Source organism: Chlorella variabilis (genome assembly GCF_000147415.1).
Source record: "Chlorella variabilis unplaced genomic scaffold CHLNCscaffold_13, whole genome shotgun sequence".
In the NCBI taxonomy this organism is placed as follows: Eukaryota; Viridiplantae; Chlorophyta; class Trebouxiophyceae; order Chlorellales; family Chlorellaceae; genus Chlorella; species Chlorella variabilis.
Genome location: NW_005435075.1, coordinates 1,090,951 through 1,105,802, shown reverse-complemented (window position 1 = coordinate 1,105,802; position 14,852 = coordinate 1,090,951). Strand labels below are relative to the sequence as shown.

Here is a 14,852-nt window from a genome sequence, read left to right as displayed (position 1 = left end):
GTGTGATGGTGGGGTCCCCGCCTTCGCCCATTCCAGTGTGCCGCCTGTGGTGGGCTAGCACCGCCTGGCTGCCCAAAACCACATCTGCGCTGGGAGGTAATGGGTATGCTGCTACGTATGCTCCCTGGCCTGACGCTGGCGTCACGTTGCGCTGCAGGTTGAGGCAGCAGCTGGAGGACCGCGAAGCAGACCTGGAGCAGCAAGTTGAGCGCGCGGTGGCCCGCCAGCTGGGGGCAGCGGAGCAGCGCTGGCAGCAGCAGCTGATGCCCGCGGCGGCGGAGCGCGGCGTGCAGCGCTGGGTGGCCGATGCGCTGCCGCAGCTGTTGCAGCCGATGCAAGATGCTGTGGCCGCTACCGCTGAGCTGGCGGCTGGCATTGCAGCTGATGTGGTGGAGGTGGCGCGGGAGGTGGAGCAGCTGGCGGCGGCGCACCGCAATCACGAGCAGCGGCTGTGCCGCTATGAGGAGGGCGCCATGCAGGCATCCGACGCTGCCGCCGATGCCTCCGCCAGCGCTGCCGCGGTGGAGCAGCTGCGGCAGCAGGTGCGCTCGCTCCAGATGGGCCACGCCCAGCTGGACGAAGGGCTGCAGCAGTTGCGGCAGGAGCAGGCGGCAGAGGCTGCGCATGGCGACTGGCAGTATCGGCAGCAGTCTGAAGCGGCGATGCCTCAGCTGCCGGCCGTGCAGCAGCGTCTGGCGGCGGTTGTGGACCAGCAAGCTGCTCAGGCCAAGACCACAGAGCACCTCGTCAGTTCGGGTGAGGCGCTGCATGCCTCCAGCGATGCATCTGCCTGGCGCATGCGCCACCACCTGTCTCCCTGCCTGCCCTGTGCAGTGACGACAGACGTCATGGCGCTTGCCCGGCACACAAAAGCGCTGGACCGGGAGGTGCGTTGTTTTCCTGTGCTGGTGGGCTGGGTTGGCTGGCTTCACGGCCCCACACTGCTGCGTGGAGCACTCACCCTCCCAGCGAGTCGCCGCGCCCCGACCCACCTGCCGCAGATGCGCCACCTGAGGAAGGAGGTGCAGCAGGCGCAGCAGGCGCTGCTGCAGAGCTGCTCCGTGTTCAGCCGTGCCCTCGCCATCCCCTCCCCCGTTGGCCCCTTCACCTCGCTGCCTCCCCAGCTGTGAGCCCTCGGAACCCGCTGCTCACTTGTGCGGCATGGATGAAGGAGTTGTGCGGCGAGGCCATGAATAGGTTGAATCGCTCGATGTATGGGTGTACAACAGTCATCCCTGCATGTGCTCGCCATGGGAGGTGTTCATCCAGGGCGTATGCATGGATTGCCTGCAGCTTGGTTGGCGACCGGTGGGACCCGTCTTATTAACATGAGGCTGGACTGGGGCAAAGGATTCAGCAGGTTGGAGAACTCTCAACTATTGCAGCCCTGCCACTGGCTGCAGCAGGATGCCGACACCTGTCTCAGCAGGCTGCCAATGTTTTGTTGACGGGCACAAGGCGCCTTGCAAGGCGGCGCTGAGGTGGCGCCGGTCCCATGTCCTTGGTGCCTCTTGCTGGGCAGCTCCATCGACTGCGCGCCTATGGCACTGCCAGCCTGCTTGCACCGGCCAGAACCTGAACAGAACGCGCTGGCCATGGGAGGGCCTGCTGGGTGACCCAGCGTTCCCGCCATCGCTATCTTCTGGGTATACTGAAGCGTTGACAAGCTTGATTTTCGTCTGCACATCGCCAATGGTGGAGCCCGACACAAATGCTGAGGAGAAGCCCAGCCCAGTGTGCGGCGTCTGCTCCAACCCGATCGATGAAGACGAGTATATTGCAGGCAAGCGGCGGGGTGGATGTGCAAGCTGGCGCGGAACCACTGCCGCGAAGCCAGCACCGCCGCCACGACTTGCGCTCCCTCGTGATTTTGCCTGTGCAGCCACGTGCAGCGGCTGCGGGCCGTGCTGCTTCCACGTTGATTGCGTCACGCCCATCCTTTTGAAGATACACCATGACTCCACTCGAGCCATGGAGCGAGCACGGGTGGGATGCAAGGCTGCGGTTTGGTTGGCATGCGCCGGTGTGCCACCACCGAGTGCGATGCGCTGCCTGCCCTGCCGACCTAGCCCGGTTGCCTGCCGCAGCGCCTCGTCAACACCAAGCCTGCCTACTACATGGCTACGCAGCACATGCGATGCTGCTCATCCGAATGTGGAGGTGGGCAGGCTCCAGCCAGCATCACCACTGTCGGGTCACACGGTCAGCTGCAGGGCCACACCCGGGCCACTTCTGGGCCTCAAGACCCACACCCAGACTGGCTCCCCAAGTGAGCGTCGTTCTGCTGCGCTGCTGCCCCGCATCTCGTGCAGGCAAGATTGTCGATGCCGACACGATCAAGCCGGTCAAGCCCGCTCTCTCGCCGCCGCCCGGGCTGCCGCCGCCAACCAAGCAGAAGCAGATGCAGGGGGGTGCTGCGGCAGTGCAGCCGCAGGCCGGCAAGAAGCAGGGCGTAGCGGCAGTCCCCGCGCCACCCTCCAAAAGGCAGCAGCAGCAGCAGCAGCGTGCGGTGGCTGCCGCCATGCGGGCGGCGGCGCCGCCCGGCTATGCCGCGGCCTCTGCCAACGGCGCCCCCTCCCGCGGCAGCGGCGCCAGGGTTGCCTCGGGCGGCGGCAAGCTCAGGTTCCCCCCAGGCCAGAAGCCCTTAGAATTGCAGGTGAGCCAGCCTTGCCTGAGAGGGGGACAGCTGCCTGGGGTGCCGAGGCCCTTTGCGCCACCTTCAATTGGCGTGCGCCCCGGATGCTGGCAGTCAGCCCAGCTGCGCTCGTGCCTGCTGCCTGCCTCCCTGCCTGCAGCTGTGCCCTGATTACGAGGACTATGGCGAGTGTTACATACACAAGTGCCCTCGCTGCCACGGAGAGGTGTGCGCCCGGCGTGCCGGTGCCTGTGCCGCAGCTCAGCGGCCCGCCCCAGCGCCTGCTGCCGCGCCGCCTAATGCGCGGTGCACCCCTCCCTGCTTGCTCACACGGGGCGCTCGTCGTCGTGCATCCCTTTGCAGGAGGAGCTGCTGCAGCGGGAGCAGGAGTGGGCAGCTCGGCAGGAAGCCAAGAAGCGGTGGGCCTCTGCCGCCTGGCCCAACCGCCGCCGCGCGCCTCCCACGCCCGGCCCTCACTACCTGTGCCCTGCCACGGGCCGGCCCTGTGCCCTCACCCTGTGCGCCGCCTGCTGCACCCCTGGCCTGCAGAGAGAAGCGGCAGGAGGAGCTGCAGCGTCACGAGCGGCACCAGGCGGAGCGCGCGGAGCAGGCGCAATGGGTGGAGCAGGTGTGGGGCGGCTGGGGCACCACGCCCGCGCCTTGTGTAGCCACAGCCGCCAGCCAGTTGTTACCGCCAGTCGCCCCCCTGGCTGTGCCCTCTGCCCACACTAGACCATGCTGGTGACGCGCTTGCCGCTGCGCCCACGCTGCGCGCCCTCCCCTCTCCTCCCCCGCAGGTGGCGGCGCGTGAGCTCGAGGTGCTGGAGCACGAGGAGCAGTACCTGCAGATGAGCGAAGCTGCCCTGAAGCTGATGAAGGAGTGAGCGCTGCTGGGGTGGCGCCGCCAGTCGTGCCGCTGCTTGTTTCTGCTGGTGGTGGTGGTAGGGTGCAGAGCAGAGGCGGAGCACTGCAGGGGTTCAGCCTGTAGCGGGGCCCTGGCCTGCTCCCCGCTCATCTGCCGCCAACGCCTCCTGCCTGCCCTCCTCTCCGGCCGCCCGCCTGCAGCCACAAGCGCGCGCTGTGCGTCGCCGCTCTGAGGGACATGGGGTTTGGCGAGGGCGCCGCCGCAGCCGCCGCCGACGCGGCCGCCGCCGACGTCAGCGCCGCCGCCGCGGCGCTGATGGAGGGGGGGCTGTGCGCGGGCGTGAAGCCCGTCAGCGTGACGGGGTGCGCCTGCTGAGGGGCGAGCTGGGCATGCTGCCGCCCTGACCCATGCTGTGCATGGCGAGTCGCGTTTGTTTTGTTGTCTTGCACCAGCCTTTGCTGCAACAGTGGTAGCCTGCCTCTGAAACCGTCCTGGCAATGCTCCTGCCCCCTTATCTATCTATCTATCTATCTGCCTGCCTGCCTGCCTGCCCTGCCTGCAGTGAGGCGCAAGAGCTGTTGGCCTATGCCGCCTCCCTGGGCTTGGGCCTGCCCGAGGTGGAGATGGCGCTGCTGATGGGCGGCGGCGACTGGGACGCCGCCCGCCTGGCGCTGCACCAGCAGGCCGAGCAGGCGGCCGCCGCCGCCAGCGCCGCCGAGGCCGAGGCGGCGGCCGAGGCGGCGGCGGCGGCCGCGGCGCGCGAGGAAGCGGAGCTGGCGGCGGCGATGCAGGCCAGCGCCAGCGGCGCCGCCATGGCCTACCGCATCGCCCAGCAGGCGGCGGCAGCTGCCGCGGATGCCAGGGAGGAGGCGGAGCTGGCGGCGGCGCTGGAAGCCAGCAAGGCAGAGGCGCAGCGCCAGCAGGCGGCCTTCTCGCTGCCCTGGGCAGCGGCGCAGCTGCCCGCCGCCCAGCATGCCGCGGCGGCGGCGGCTGCGGAGGCCTTCTCGACCGGATGGCCCGCCAGTCAAGCTTTGCAGCAGCAGCCGCAGCCGCCGCCGCAGCAGCAGCAGGAGTTCTTCAAGCCCGCAGGCCCCTCCAGTTTGCTGTGGTACGATGCCTCTGCCAAGCAGCAGATGCCGGAGTACCGCGGCGGATGGGACGTGGGCCCCGCCGCCGTGGCAGCAGCCAGCGGGCGCAGCAGCGCGGCGTCCCCCGCCCCCCTCGCCGCCGCCGCCGCCGCCGGTGGCGCGGCACCCTTGGCAGACCCTTGGCAGCAGCCGGTGAAGCAGCACGCTGCACAGCTGGCCCTTGGCAGCGGCGCGCCCGCCCTGCAGCGCCTGGATAGCGCCAGCAGCATCGGCGGCGCGGCGGCCGCGGCCGACGGATGGAACGCCGGCTTCGCCGCGGGCCGCCCTGCCGTCGCCGGCGCAGTGGCGGCAGCACCTGCGGGCCCCGGCCGCTACCAGCAGCGGCCTGCAGCTGACCTGGCGGCGGCAGTGGCTGCCGCGCAGCCGGCGGCGGCGGTAGTGCAGGCCAGCTGGGGAGCAAGGAGGCCCGCGGCGGCGCCCCCTGTGCCGCCGCCGCCGCCGCAGCCACCGGAGCCTGAGGTGGCTGAGCTGATGGCACTGATGGGCATTGCCGGGTAGCCGCCAGCCGCCGCCGCAGCAGCAGCGGCTCAGCGGGCGGCCCTGGACGAGGCGGGGCGAGCTGCGTCTGGCCTTTGAGGCAGCAGTCGGGGGTGCATAACCACGCATACGCCCAAATTAAAGGCGGCGCGAGATGGGCTTGGCACTGTGCGGCGGCGCTGCACCGCAGCTTGGCCGCCGGCAGTGACTCGAAACATCTTGCGGCCGCTCCACCCTGAAGCACCCCCTTGCTGTGCCTGCCCGCTCCCTGCATGCATTTCGCTGCTGCGCAGCCCACATGCCCTGCGCCTGCACATGCGAACATCGCCTGCGCATCATTGCAACAGAATGTGATTGATGATGCCAGCTGATCGTCTCCAGGGAATCAGCCAGCAGCGCCGCAGCGCAGGCGCCTGCATGAGCATTGCATGGATGCCGCTGTCAGTCCACATGCGCGCATGCCTCTCCCCCAACTTAATCAGTGCTGGCAGCTCTCCCTGAGGGAGAGCCAGATCAGAATTGTCACAATCCAATGTGGAATGTCATGCATGAACAAGTGAATCAAATTGGGGGATGATTCAGATGCTGGAATCAGGCCACGAAAGGCCAGTAATGTTTCCGCTGTTTATCTTCGGGATCGGAGCCACGCAGGGCAATCGCAGCCTATCCAGCTCGAGTCACCCACAGCTGACAGCGGCTGACACTCCGATCGTGGTTGATGATGGCTCCCCGTGTGGGCCTCGCGGCGTTTGCGCTGCTCGCAATGGTCGTGTTGGCGAACGCGGTGGATGTGAAGATCGGTGGGACTGAACGGGCTGCCCAATTATTGCCGGCGAAGGCTGGCATCGGCCATGCATGCACACATGTTAAGCACGGCCTGCATTGCCAAATTGCACCAGCGAAGCTGGGCGGGGCCTCGACGAAGCAGAGATGAATTGGCATAGATCCGCTGCCGATTGATGCTCGGCTGCCGGAGGCGCAGGCGCAGGACCGCGGCTGTGGGCGCCCACAGCCGCACACGGCTGGTGCCAGCTGTCTTGCACCTCTCTCGGTGCCCACCTGCCTGCACCAGTCCCCTCCCAAGCCTCAAACCTCTCCTTCCACCCCCGACCCGCGCCTGTCTACGTCCGTCCCTGGCTGTGCCGCAGGCTACAAGCCCATCCTGCGCTCCTCCGCCTCTGTGCCGGGCACCCCGTTCAAGTTTGGCCAGGTGCTGACCAAGAATCTGCGGCCGATCTACACCGTCGACGTGAGTAGAAATGCGCTGTGGGGGGGTGTTTGAAGCGCCTCCTGGGAGGAAGCGAGCCCGGAGCCATGGTGGAAGCACGGCGCGTGGCAGCGCTCCTGCCAGAGTGTGCCGCATCCGCTGGGTAGCACCCAAGCAGCAGAGCCGGCACCCCTCCCCATCTCTCGGGTGCCTCCTGCTGGCGCAGGATGCTGGCGTGAAGACCAGCACGCCCCTCATCAGCAACGAGCCCGACTTCAGCTCCCTGCACAAGGTGGGCCCAGGCAGGCATGGCCGGTGTGTTACATACGGCGTGTGCAGCAGGACCTTCCTCACTGTTGCCTGATAGATCGCCAGGTGACGCACCATGCTCCCTGCTGCACACCAACGGCAGGTCGGCTCTAAGCTCTTCCTCATCACCCACTTCGAGTCGCCCCGCCCCGGTTCCATGGTGGGTGGGCGTGCCAGCGGACGGCCAGGCGCCTGCTGTGCCTGCTCTGCCTACCTGGCTGCTCCTGCCTTCGGGGGTACTGTGCCTGCTGACGGCCACCAGCTGGCCACCAAGGCTCCCTGGCAGCACACATTAGTGCGCCGGCGCTCCGGAGTTTAACCCACGTGGTGCACCTGAGCAGCCCCGCCACTATCAAACCGACAAAACACACGCCTGCCCCACAACCCTGACCTGCCACCCTGCCGCCCTGCCCTGCAGTACGTTGTGGAGCTGAACCAGGCGGCCAATGGCACCCTGACGCCCAAGTCCATGAAGGCAGGCTTGGGGGCGCTGGGCTGCCTGAATGCATGAAGCACACCTGTGGGTCACCCACACCCACACCCGCATCCACTGCACCCTGCCTGCTGCCGCAGCACGTCAACTGGGCTGCCGTTCACGGCCTGTGGATCCCCTGCGCCGGCAGCGTCACCCCCTGGAACACCCGCCTGGCGGGAGAGGTGCGCGGGGATGCGGCGTGGCGGGCCCGGGCTGCCACGCCAGCAGCTAGCAAACATCGGTGCTGACACTCGTCGCCACCAGCCGCTTGCCAACGCCCGCCCTCGCGCCTTGCACCATTCACCGGCCAGCCCTGCTGCCTGCCCTGCGCTCCAGGAGTACGAGCCTGATGCGCGCCCCATGTCCCAGGCAAGCCCGCTCCCCTTGCCCTGCCCCGCCGCGCACCTGCATTCTTCGCTGCCAAGCCTGGCCTGCCGCACCTTTCCATGCTGGCAGCTTGCCGCTGGCATCTCGCCGCCGCTATGCGGCGCTGCCAGGCGCCTCGCCGACCTGTGCTGACCCCCGCCACCCGCTCACCGGCGCAGGCCACCGACCTGGACAGCCTCAAGGAGCTGTTTGGCGGGTCGTGGGGCGATGTGGAGGGCTTCATGAAGTGCGCAGCCGCCCCGCGGCACCCAACCGCCTGCCTGGATGCGCGGCATGCCCCCCCCCCTTACCCTTGCAAGCCTGCACACAGCAACATGTCGGCCCAAGCGGGCTCCCTCTGCCCGCCGCACAAGCTGCACCTCGCCACGCATGCCACACCAGCGGCAAGCCGCTCACCTGCCCGTCGGCCCGCCCGCCTCCCCTCTCCCACCGTAACCGTACCGCAGGTACTACGGCCTGTACCCCAACCAGCTCACCTTTGCTAACGTGAAGGCCAACTTCAACCCGTACCGCTACGGACACATCGTGGAGGTGCGCCTGCTTGATACTGGCGGCTGTGCAACGTTGCACGTGCACCACACATGCAGTGGTGGCGCGGGTCAGGGCCGCATGCACAGGCGGGCTGGCAGCCATGCTCATTGTGGTGTGTGGGCCAGCAACCTGTGAGGTGTCGGCGACCATGCCTGGCAGACGCGCACCCGCCCGCCTGCCGCCATGCCCGCCTGCAGAACACGATCAAGATGGATGGCAGCGTGACTGTGGAGAAGTATTACACCATGGGGCGGGCCGCCTGGGAGCTTGCGTGAGTAGGGGGGGATGCCGCCGGGGGGAGCATGGCATGAGGCGCGGGCCCCACAGTGCCTGCGGCCCGGCAGCGCAGCTGCTCTTGGAGGCAGGAGGTGCGGGCGGGAGTCGGGCTCCTGCCCGCCCCTCCACTGAGATGTGTGGAGGGATGCGATGCCTCCAGGGCTCCGCCACACCCTGCGCCCTTACATGCACACACACCATGGTGTGGCCACGTGGTGCGAACAAGCAGACCACCATCACCACCACACCGCCTGCCACACACCACCACCTGGCCATGCCACCCCCTCCTCTTTGTCTGCCGCCTGACCCCGCAGGTATGTGATGCCCGATCGCCGCACCGTGTACATCACCGACGACGGCACCAACGTAGCCTTCTTCAAGTTTGTGGCAGACAAGCCCGGCGTCCTGTCCGCCGGTGGGTGTGCGGCTGGCGGCACTGGAGGCTGCAGGGCCCGGAGCTTCGCTGCAGCTTGGGCGGGCTCCCTGGCGTGCAGACATATTGGTGAAGCGACCCTTCGCCCAATGGGCCGCCGGGGCTGCTCTCCCTCCCTCCCTGCACTGCAGGCAGCCTGTATGCCGCCAAGTTCACCCAGACCGGCAACATTGGCGGCGGTCGCTTCGACATTGACTGGATCCTGCTGGGCAAGGGTGCGTGGGGGCCAGGCCTGGGCGGCATGCATGGGCCCGCCTGCCTGCTGCGCCGCACCTGGAGGCCACGTCTGCCCGATGTGCCTGCGTGCTGCTTGCTGCTTCCCCACACCGCCTTCGCCGCCCTTCAGGCAAGAATGGCGAGCTCAAGGCACTGGGCGAGTCCACCAAGTTCTCAGACATCTTCGAGACAGGTCAGCACAGCTGCTGTTGCCGCTGCCGTTAGAGTTGCCCAGGTGCTGCAGGCTCAGCGGCAGGCGGCGATGGTTCGGCGGCATGATCTCCACAAAACCGTGCCGCCGTCACCTACCACTGATCCGAAAGCGCTGCGCAAGCCAGCTGCAGCGCTGATGGCCGTACAGCGTTTCCGGCATGTCGCAGTGCGCCTGCTGCTCGCAGGAGCCGAACGCGGTCGCTGATTCACTGCTTCACGACCGTCCTGCCATCTCACACCTTCCACCTTGCAGCCTCGTTTGATGCTGAGGCCAAGACCTGCCCCGCCGGCTTCAAGAGCATCAACCAGGACGATGTGGGCCCCGAGTGCCTGAAGCTCAAGGTGAGGCCCCCTCCGTGCATGCATGCACCAGCCTGGGGATGATGCAGCCCAGCGGCAAGCGCAGGCCGCCATGAAGCAGGCGGCGACGCATTGCAACCGAGTGCCGCCGGCATCGCCCGCAATCGAATGATGCTTTGTACGGCTGGCATCTGGTGTGACCTGGGCGTGCATGCCCCCCCCCCCCTTCGCCATGCCGCAGACCGGCATGGCCAAGGCGGCCGCCTTGCTTGTGTTGCTTGTGTGGGCTTAAAGTCTGGTAAAGCAAGAACTAGCTTGCAACATAGACTCCCCGCCGAAACGGGACGGGAACCGGGCGAAAGCAGAGAAAGCAATAAAACAGGGGTGGAGCAAGGCGACATGCAACGCAAGCAGCTGACAGGGCACGCATCGAAACGTGTGTATGACTGGCAAAGTGGCATGGCGCATTGGGGAGAAACGCAACGGTACGGGAGCATGGGCTGGCCAAACGGCAGTGCGGAACGCTAGGTCACTAGAAAAGCAGGGAAAGGCGCACTATGTATGCAATGAGGGCAGCCCCGGCTCGGGGCCGTTGAGAAAGCAGTGGGCGGGAGGGGGGAGGCCCCGGTGTGGGCGGGCCCCATCGAGGGGGGATGGGGCGCGCAAGCGGCCAGATGGGGCGGGGCGCGGGCGGCAGTAGAGTCCTGCGGCTGGGTGGGATATAGGGCAATGAGCGTTGAGCAGTGTGCGATGAGCAATGAGCAATGAGCAGTGAGCAGCCCCTCCCGAAACAAAGTGAAGCGCAGGACGGGGTCCGGTGGATGGGAGGCAAGGAAGCGCGGGGGGTTGCCACGTGCGCTACCGCCGCCGCCGCAGGCAGCACCCCTGCGGCGGCGGCAGCGGCAGCAAGCCGTGGACCCAAACGCCGTGCCGCCGCCGCCGCAGGCAGCACCCCTGCGACGGCGGCGGCAGCAAGCCGTGGACCGAAACGCCGTGCCGCCGAGTCCCGTGGCTGTGGCCGTGGGCTTCTGGCAGGAAGCTACGGCCGCAGCTCGGTGGCTCGGGGGCGTCGCAGCGTGCCGCCGCCGCCGCCGCGCTGCCCCCCGGGCACGGCGGCGGCGGCAGCAAGCTTGGGCCCAAACGCCGTGCCGCCGAGTCCCGTGGCTGCGGCCGTAGACTGTGGGCCGGAAACTGCGGCCGCAGCTCGGCGGCACGCGGTTCTGTTCAAGTCGCCAAGCGTGCAGCAGCGCCGAACCACGCTTCCCGGCCTCGGCGCATGCCTTCAGGGGCCCCCTATCGCTGGGCGCACCCCTCCAACACCGAACATGCGCCCGGGGGGGAGGGCGGCCCGGGCTGCCCAGGCCAAAGTGGGCCGCCCTCGAGCAAGAGGCGGCCGGTCTGTGCCTTCCTGGAGACCCGGCGCTACGCCGCCATGAAGGGCGCCACCACCGAGTTCTCCAAGTGAGGCTGGGCGGGCGCTCCCTTGCTTTCTTCCCGTGCCTTTCTGCTGTGCATTCTCTCCTGCACCTGTGCTGCCTGCTGGCTGCAACCCCTGCCATACCTCGCTGACTGCGCTTGACTGGCCTGCAGGTGGGAGGTGAGGCGCTTGCCCCGAAACACGCCGCTCGGGAGGAGGCGCCGTCGGCGGCGGGTGGCTGCTCCTCTCCCCGGGCTGGTTGCCTGCACGAGCGGGCCTGCCCATCAGCCACCTACGGCTGGCCGAAGCCAGTGGGGTGACAGTGCGGTGCACCAGCACCACGTGCCTGCCTGCCTGCCCAGCTCAACAGGCTCATGTCACGCCTGCCTGCCTGCCTGGCTCCCATGCAGGGCATCACGTACGACAAGCACCGCCGCGTGCTGTACACCGCCATGAGCGCTGTGCGGTACGGTATGGAGGACAACCAGGCCAAGGGCAAGGCGGAGGAGAAGTGAGGGACGGGGGCAGGGGCAGCGAGGGGCAGCGAGGGCAGGGTGCTGGGCCGCGGCGATGCGTGGGCTGCCGCCGATGCATGTGCCGCTGATGCTGGCGTCGCACTGCCCGTCACGCGTGCGCCTGGGTGGGTGCAGGTACGATGTGGGCGGCCCCAACCACATCCGCGTCGGCTACAACAAGTGCGGCTGCATCTACCAGCTGCCGGTGAGGGGAGGAGGCCGAAGCCGGCATGGCCGCCGGCGTGCACGGCTGGCAGGCGTGGCGGGCTTACTTGTGTCGGCGAGGGCACCCGCAGTCGCCGGCTGTCAAGTCCACGCGGCATGCTACCCCGCACTGCACTTGGTGAACTCGCTCCTCCCCCTCCGCCCTCCCCCTGGCCGCAGGTGGACAAGCAGTACAGTGCGCTCAGCATGAAAGGCCTGGTCTGCGGCCGCCCCAACCCCAACGAAGGTGGGCGGGGGCTGGGCCCGCGCCCAGAGGCGCGCCCCACGCGCCGCCCCACATGGTCCCTGTGCCGCTCGCGCAGCGCAGCGAGGCGGCCGCGGCTCTGCTCCGTCCCCAGCTGCCGCCATCCCCGCAAAAGTTTGCTGCACTGCGCGAGCCTCCCCACCCCCCACCTGCCCTCCACCCTGCCTCCGCCGATGCCGCACTCACAACCACCCCCGCCCCTGCCTCCTCCCCCTGCCCTCACTCCCGCAGCCGACGAGGCCAACGAGTGCGACCTGACCCGCATCGCCTCCCCCGACAATGTCGCCTACATGCCCGAGATCGACGCCCTGCTCATCGGGGAGGTGCGGCGCGCTGCACGCGCGTGCCGCCGCCGCATGCCGCCGCCGGCGGGCGCGCCGACCTGCGCAGCAATCTGCACAGCGCGCCCTGCGGGGCTGCGTGCGCGTTCGCGTCGGATGTCCAGTCAGGCTGGGCAGGGGGATTGGGGGGGCGGCGGCATTCACCACTCTCTGAGAGAGTGGTGTGCAGCCCTGCATGCCCAGTCAGTCAGGCAGTCAGTCAGTTTACAGCGCTGCAGCAGCCCTGCATGCCCACACATCATCCACACATCCACACAGCTACGCCTCACCCCCATGCCCCCCCCCCACACACACACACCCTCTGGTTGACCAGGACACGGACTACCACGAGAATGATGCCCTGTGGTCCCTGGACATCAAGACCAAGCGACTGCAGCGCCTGCTGACCACCCCCTACGGCGCTGAGGTCACCTCCCCCTACTGGTTCCCCAACATCAACGCCCACGCCTACGTCATGGCCGCGGTGCAGCACCCTTATGAGGACCGTGAGTGGGGCTCCCCTGCCACGCCTGCAGCCGCCTGCTCGCCTGCTCGCAGCCGCCTGCCTGCCTGCCTGCCCGCCTGCCTGCCTGCCTGCCTGTCGGTGTATGTCATTGACACTGCATGAGCACAGCAGGAGCATGCCGGAAGGCTGTGTGCCGCGGCACATGCGCACCACCGCCCCGTTCCGCCGCGTGCTGCAGCGTATGATGTTAAGCTGGGCGAGCCCGAGTCCAGCGGCGCCGACGGCTGGGTAGGCTACTTCACGTGGCGCACCTCGGGTGAGGGCGGGGCCTCCCCTGCCTGGCGGGGGCCACACTTTGTAAAAGCCTGCTGCTCGGTGACGCATGACCGGTGGGTGGCCATGGCCAGTGGTTGCCGGCATGTGTGCCTGCCTCGCGCACACGCCCGCAAACGCCCGCTGCTGCAGCCATGGCGGGCGCCAGGAGCGCTTCCTTTGTGGACACCCCGGTCCCCATGACCAACGCGGCCAAGCACGGCGTGAACTTCAGCAAGAAGGTGGGCTGATGGGCAGGCTGGTGGCCGCCCCAGGGGCAGCGCCTGCCGTGCCGAGCTGAGCACATGCCGCCGAGAGCTGGCTGGGCCGGGCTTGCTGTGCTGGCTGCGGCGTGGGCACAGCCCTGGCTGCCGCCCGCCCGCATGGCCCGCTGGCGGGGATGCGAGCACACGCGTGTGGCTGGCTGCATGCTGAGCCGTGGTGGTGGGGTGTGTGCGGTACCACCTGCAGGTCAGCTTCCTGCCCAAGAAGGCGTCCAGGAAGATGTGAAGGATGTGCAGCTGCCTTGGGAGCGGCCACCACCTGTGACCCGGGTCGCAGGCATGCGTGCGGCCCACCCCGCGGCCGGAGGCACGCCACGCAGCCTGTCGGCTCGTGGCGGCTTGCCACCCAGCTGGAAGGAAGCTCAGCTGCCGCCAGCAAGTTGGCTCGGCTCCCTGCCTCTCTCCCCCCTCTTTTCCCAAATGGCCAGCGCCACACCCATTCATGAGGTCATCCATCCCGCAGCCTGCCCACAGGCTGCAGCGATACTTTTGTACTGCAGTACTGCTATTCGTACATGAAGCCCACTCCTTTTGGTACCCCCTCATCCCATTTTGGCTGCTGCACGCTGCGAGTTTCGATTTGCCCACCTGTCTTCGATGCATCCTCCCGTTGACATGCCCTTGGCTGCATTCATGCAGCGGCTTGCCCCTCGGATTTGTGCCCCCCCCTGCTCACCCCCTTTGGGCCTGTGTTGTAAAATGCTTGGACAACTGAAAGCATGGATTATCACCTCTGATGGATTGGAGCACCACCACCAGTTAGGTCCCAACGAGCTCCTTACATTGCAAGCACACCCTAGTCAGCAGGGAATGGGCAACATGAAAGCAGCAAGGAAGCAGGGGTGCCGTCCAACAGGGCGAGTTGGCAGCGTTGGTCAGATGTGTGGCAGCACAGCGCCCCATGCCATGGCAGGCAGTCAAGGCGCTCCAATCAGGTGCCAATGCAAATGGTGGTCAGAGGGCCTCTCTATGGCAAGCGAGTGCAATGGCTGCCAGCACAGCTCACACGCCTCCCTCAAGCGGGTACAGCGCCCGCAGCAGCCCGTAGCACACGCCGGTGGCAGCCACTGCCAGCGATGTCTGCTTGACTGCCTCCGTAGCCCTTTCTGCAGGCAGGCAGGCGGCCAACAGGAGGGCACGCTCACAGCAGCACATGCTGGCTGCCAGCTGCTGCACAAGGAAACTGCTGACTGCCGCTTGTGCAACACATATTCTGGCTGTTCGCAGTGCTCTCACCGAGCAGGCCCGGCTCAGCCACGGCTTCATGCTGCTGCTGCTCCTCAGCCGCTGCCGTGCCGCCTGCCGCCTCTGCAGCCTTGCGCTTGCGCAGGGCGCCAGGCTGTGCTGCAGGCTTGGCCACCGACTTGGCTGGTGACGGCGCAGTGGCAGCCTCCTCCATCACCTCCTCCATCTCCTCCTGGTCATCCGCCTGCTGCTGCTGCTCCACCTGCGCCGCCTTTGCTGCTGCCGACGAGCGGCGCCGGGAGGCGGCCGGCGTCCTGCTGCTGGTGGCGGCGGCCTTGCGGGGCGACTTGCGCGGAGGCGGCCGCACCTCCTCCTCCTCCTCCTCTTCACTGCCGCCCACCACCCACGTGCG

The 14,852-nt window shown here is 67.9% G+C and overlaps 3 protein-coding genes across 3 annotated transcripts in view; all 3 read left to right on the top strand.

Moving 5' to 3' along the window:
• CHLNCDRAFT_53054 (hypothetical protein) overlaps nt 1-5,146 on the top strand; it is a gene marked incomplete at both ends in the record, with an annotated part of 5,737 nt that extends 591 nt beyond the window's left edge. Inside the window, 11 exons of the mRNA XM_005846752.1 lie at nt 158-756; nt 835-887; nt 1,002-1,126; nt 2,088-2,269; nt 2,313-2,656; nt 2,796-2,861; nt 2,999-3,054; nt 3,185-3,263; nt 3,433-3,515; nt 3,701-3,862; nt 4,063-5,146. Coding sequence (XP_005846814.1) covers nt 158-756; nt 835-887; nt 1,002-1,126; nt 2,088-2,269; nt 2,313-2,656; nt 2,796-2,861; nt 2,999-3,054; nt 3,185-3,263; nt 3,433-3,515; nt 3,701-3,862; nt 4,063-5,146 — 2,833 coding nt within the window. The remainder of the gene's footprint in view (nt 1-157; nt 757-834; nt 888-1,001; nt 1,127-2,087; nt 2,270-2,312; nt 2,657-2,795; nt 2,862-2,998; nt 3,055-3,184; nt 3,264-3,432; nt 3,516-3,700; nt 3,863-4,062) is intronic.
• A 700-nt stretch (nt 5,147-5,846) lies between these two features.
• On the top strand, nt 5,847-10,937 carry CHLNCDRAFT_135377 (hypothetical protein; the record flags this gene model as incomplete). The annotated part of the gene is made up of 16 exons (XM_005846751.1): nt 5,847-5,925; nt 6,274-6,374; nt 6,559-6,624; nt 6,745-6,801; nt 7,060-7,106; nt 7,265-7,298; nt 7,662-7,729; nt 7,950-8,034; nt 8,232-8,305; nt 8,625-8,725; nt 8,875-8,958; nt 9,090-9,152; nt 9,426-9,514; nt 9,714-9,743; nt 10,349-10,492; nt 10,887-10,937. 16 exons carry the CDS (start codon nt 5,847-5,849, stop codon nt 10,935-10,937), a joined length of 1,173 nt encoding a protein of 390 aa, XP_005846813.1.
• A 356-nt stretch (nt 10,938-11,293) lies between these two features.
• CHLNCDRAFT_135376 (hypothetical protein) lies at nt 11,294-13,481 on the top strand (the record flags this gene model as incomplete). Its single annotated transcript, XM_005846750.1, has 8 exons — nt 11,294-11,400; nt 11,540-11,609; nt 11,789-11,855; nt 12,105-12,196; nt 12,528-12,699; nt 12,898-12,975; nt 13,125-13,213; nt 13,443-13,481. 8 exons carry the CDS (start codon nt 11,294-11,296, stop codon nt 13,479-13,481), a joined length of 714 nt encoding a protein of 237 aa, XP_005846812.1.
• Nucleotides 13,482-14,852: the final 1,371 nt, after the last annotated feature.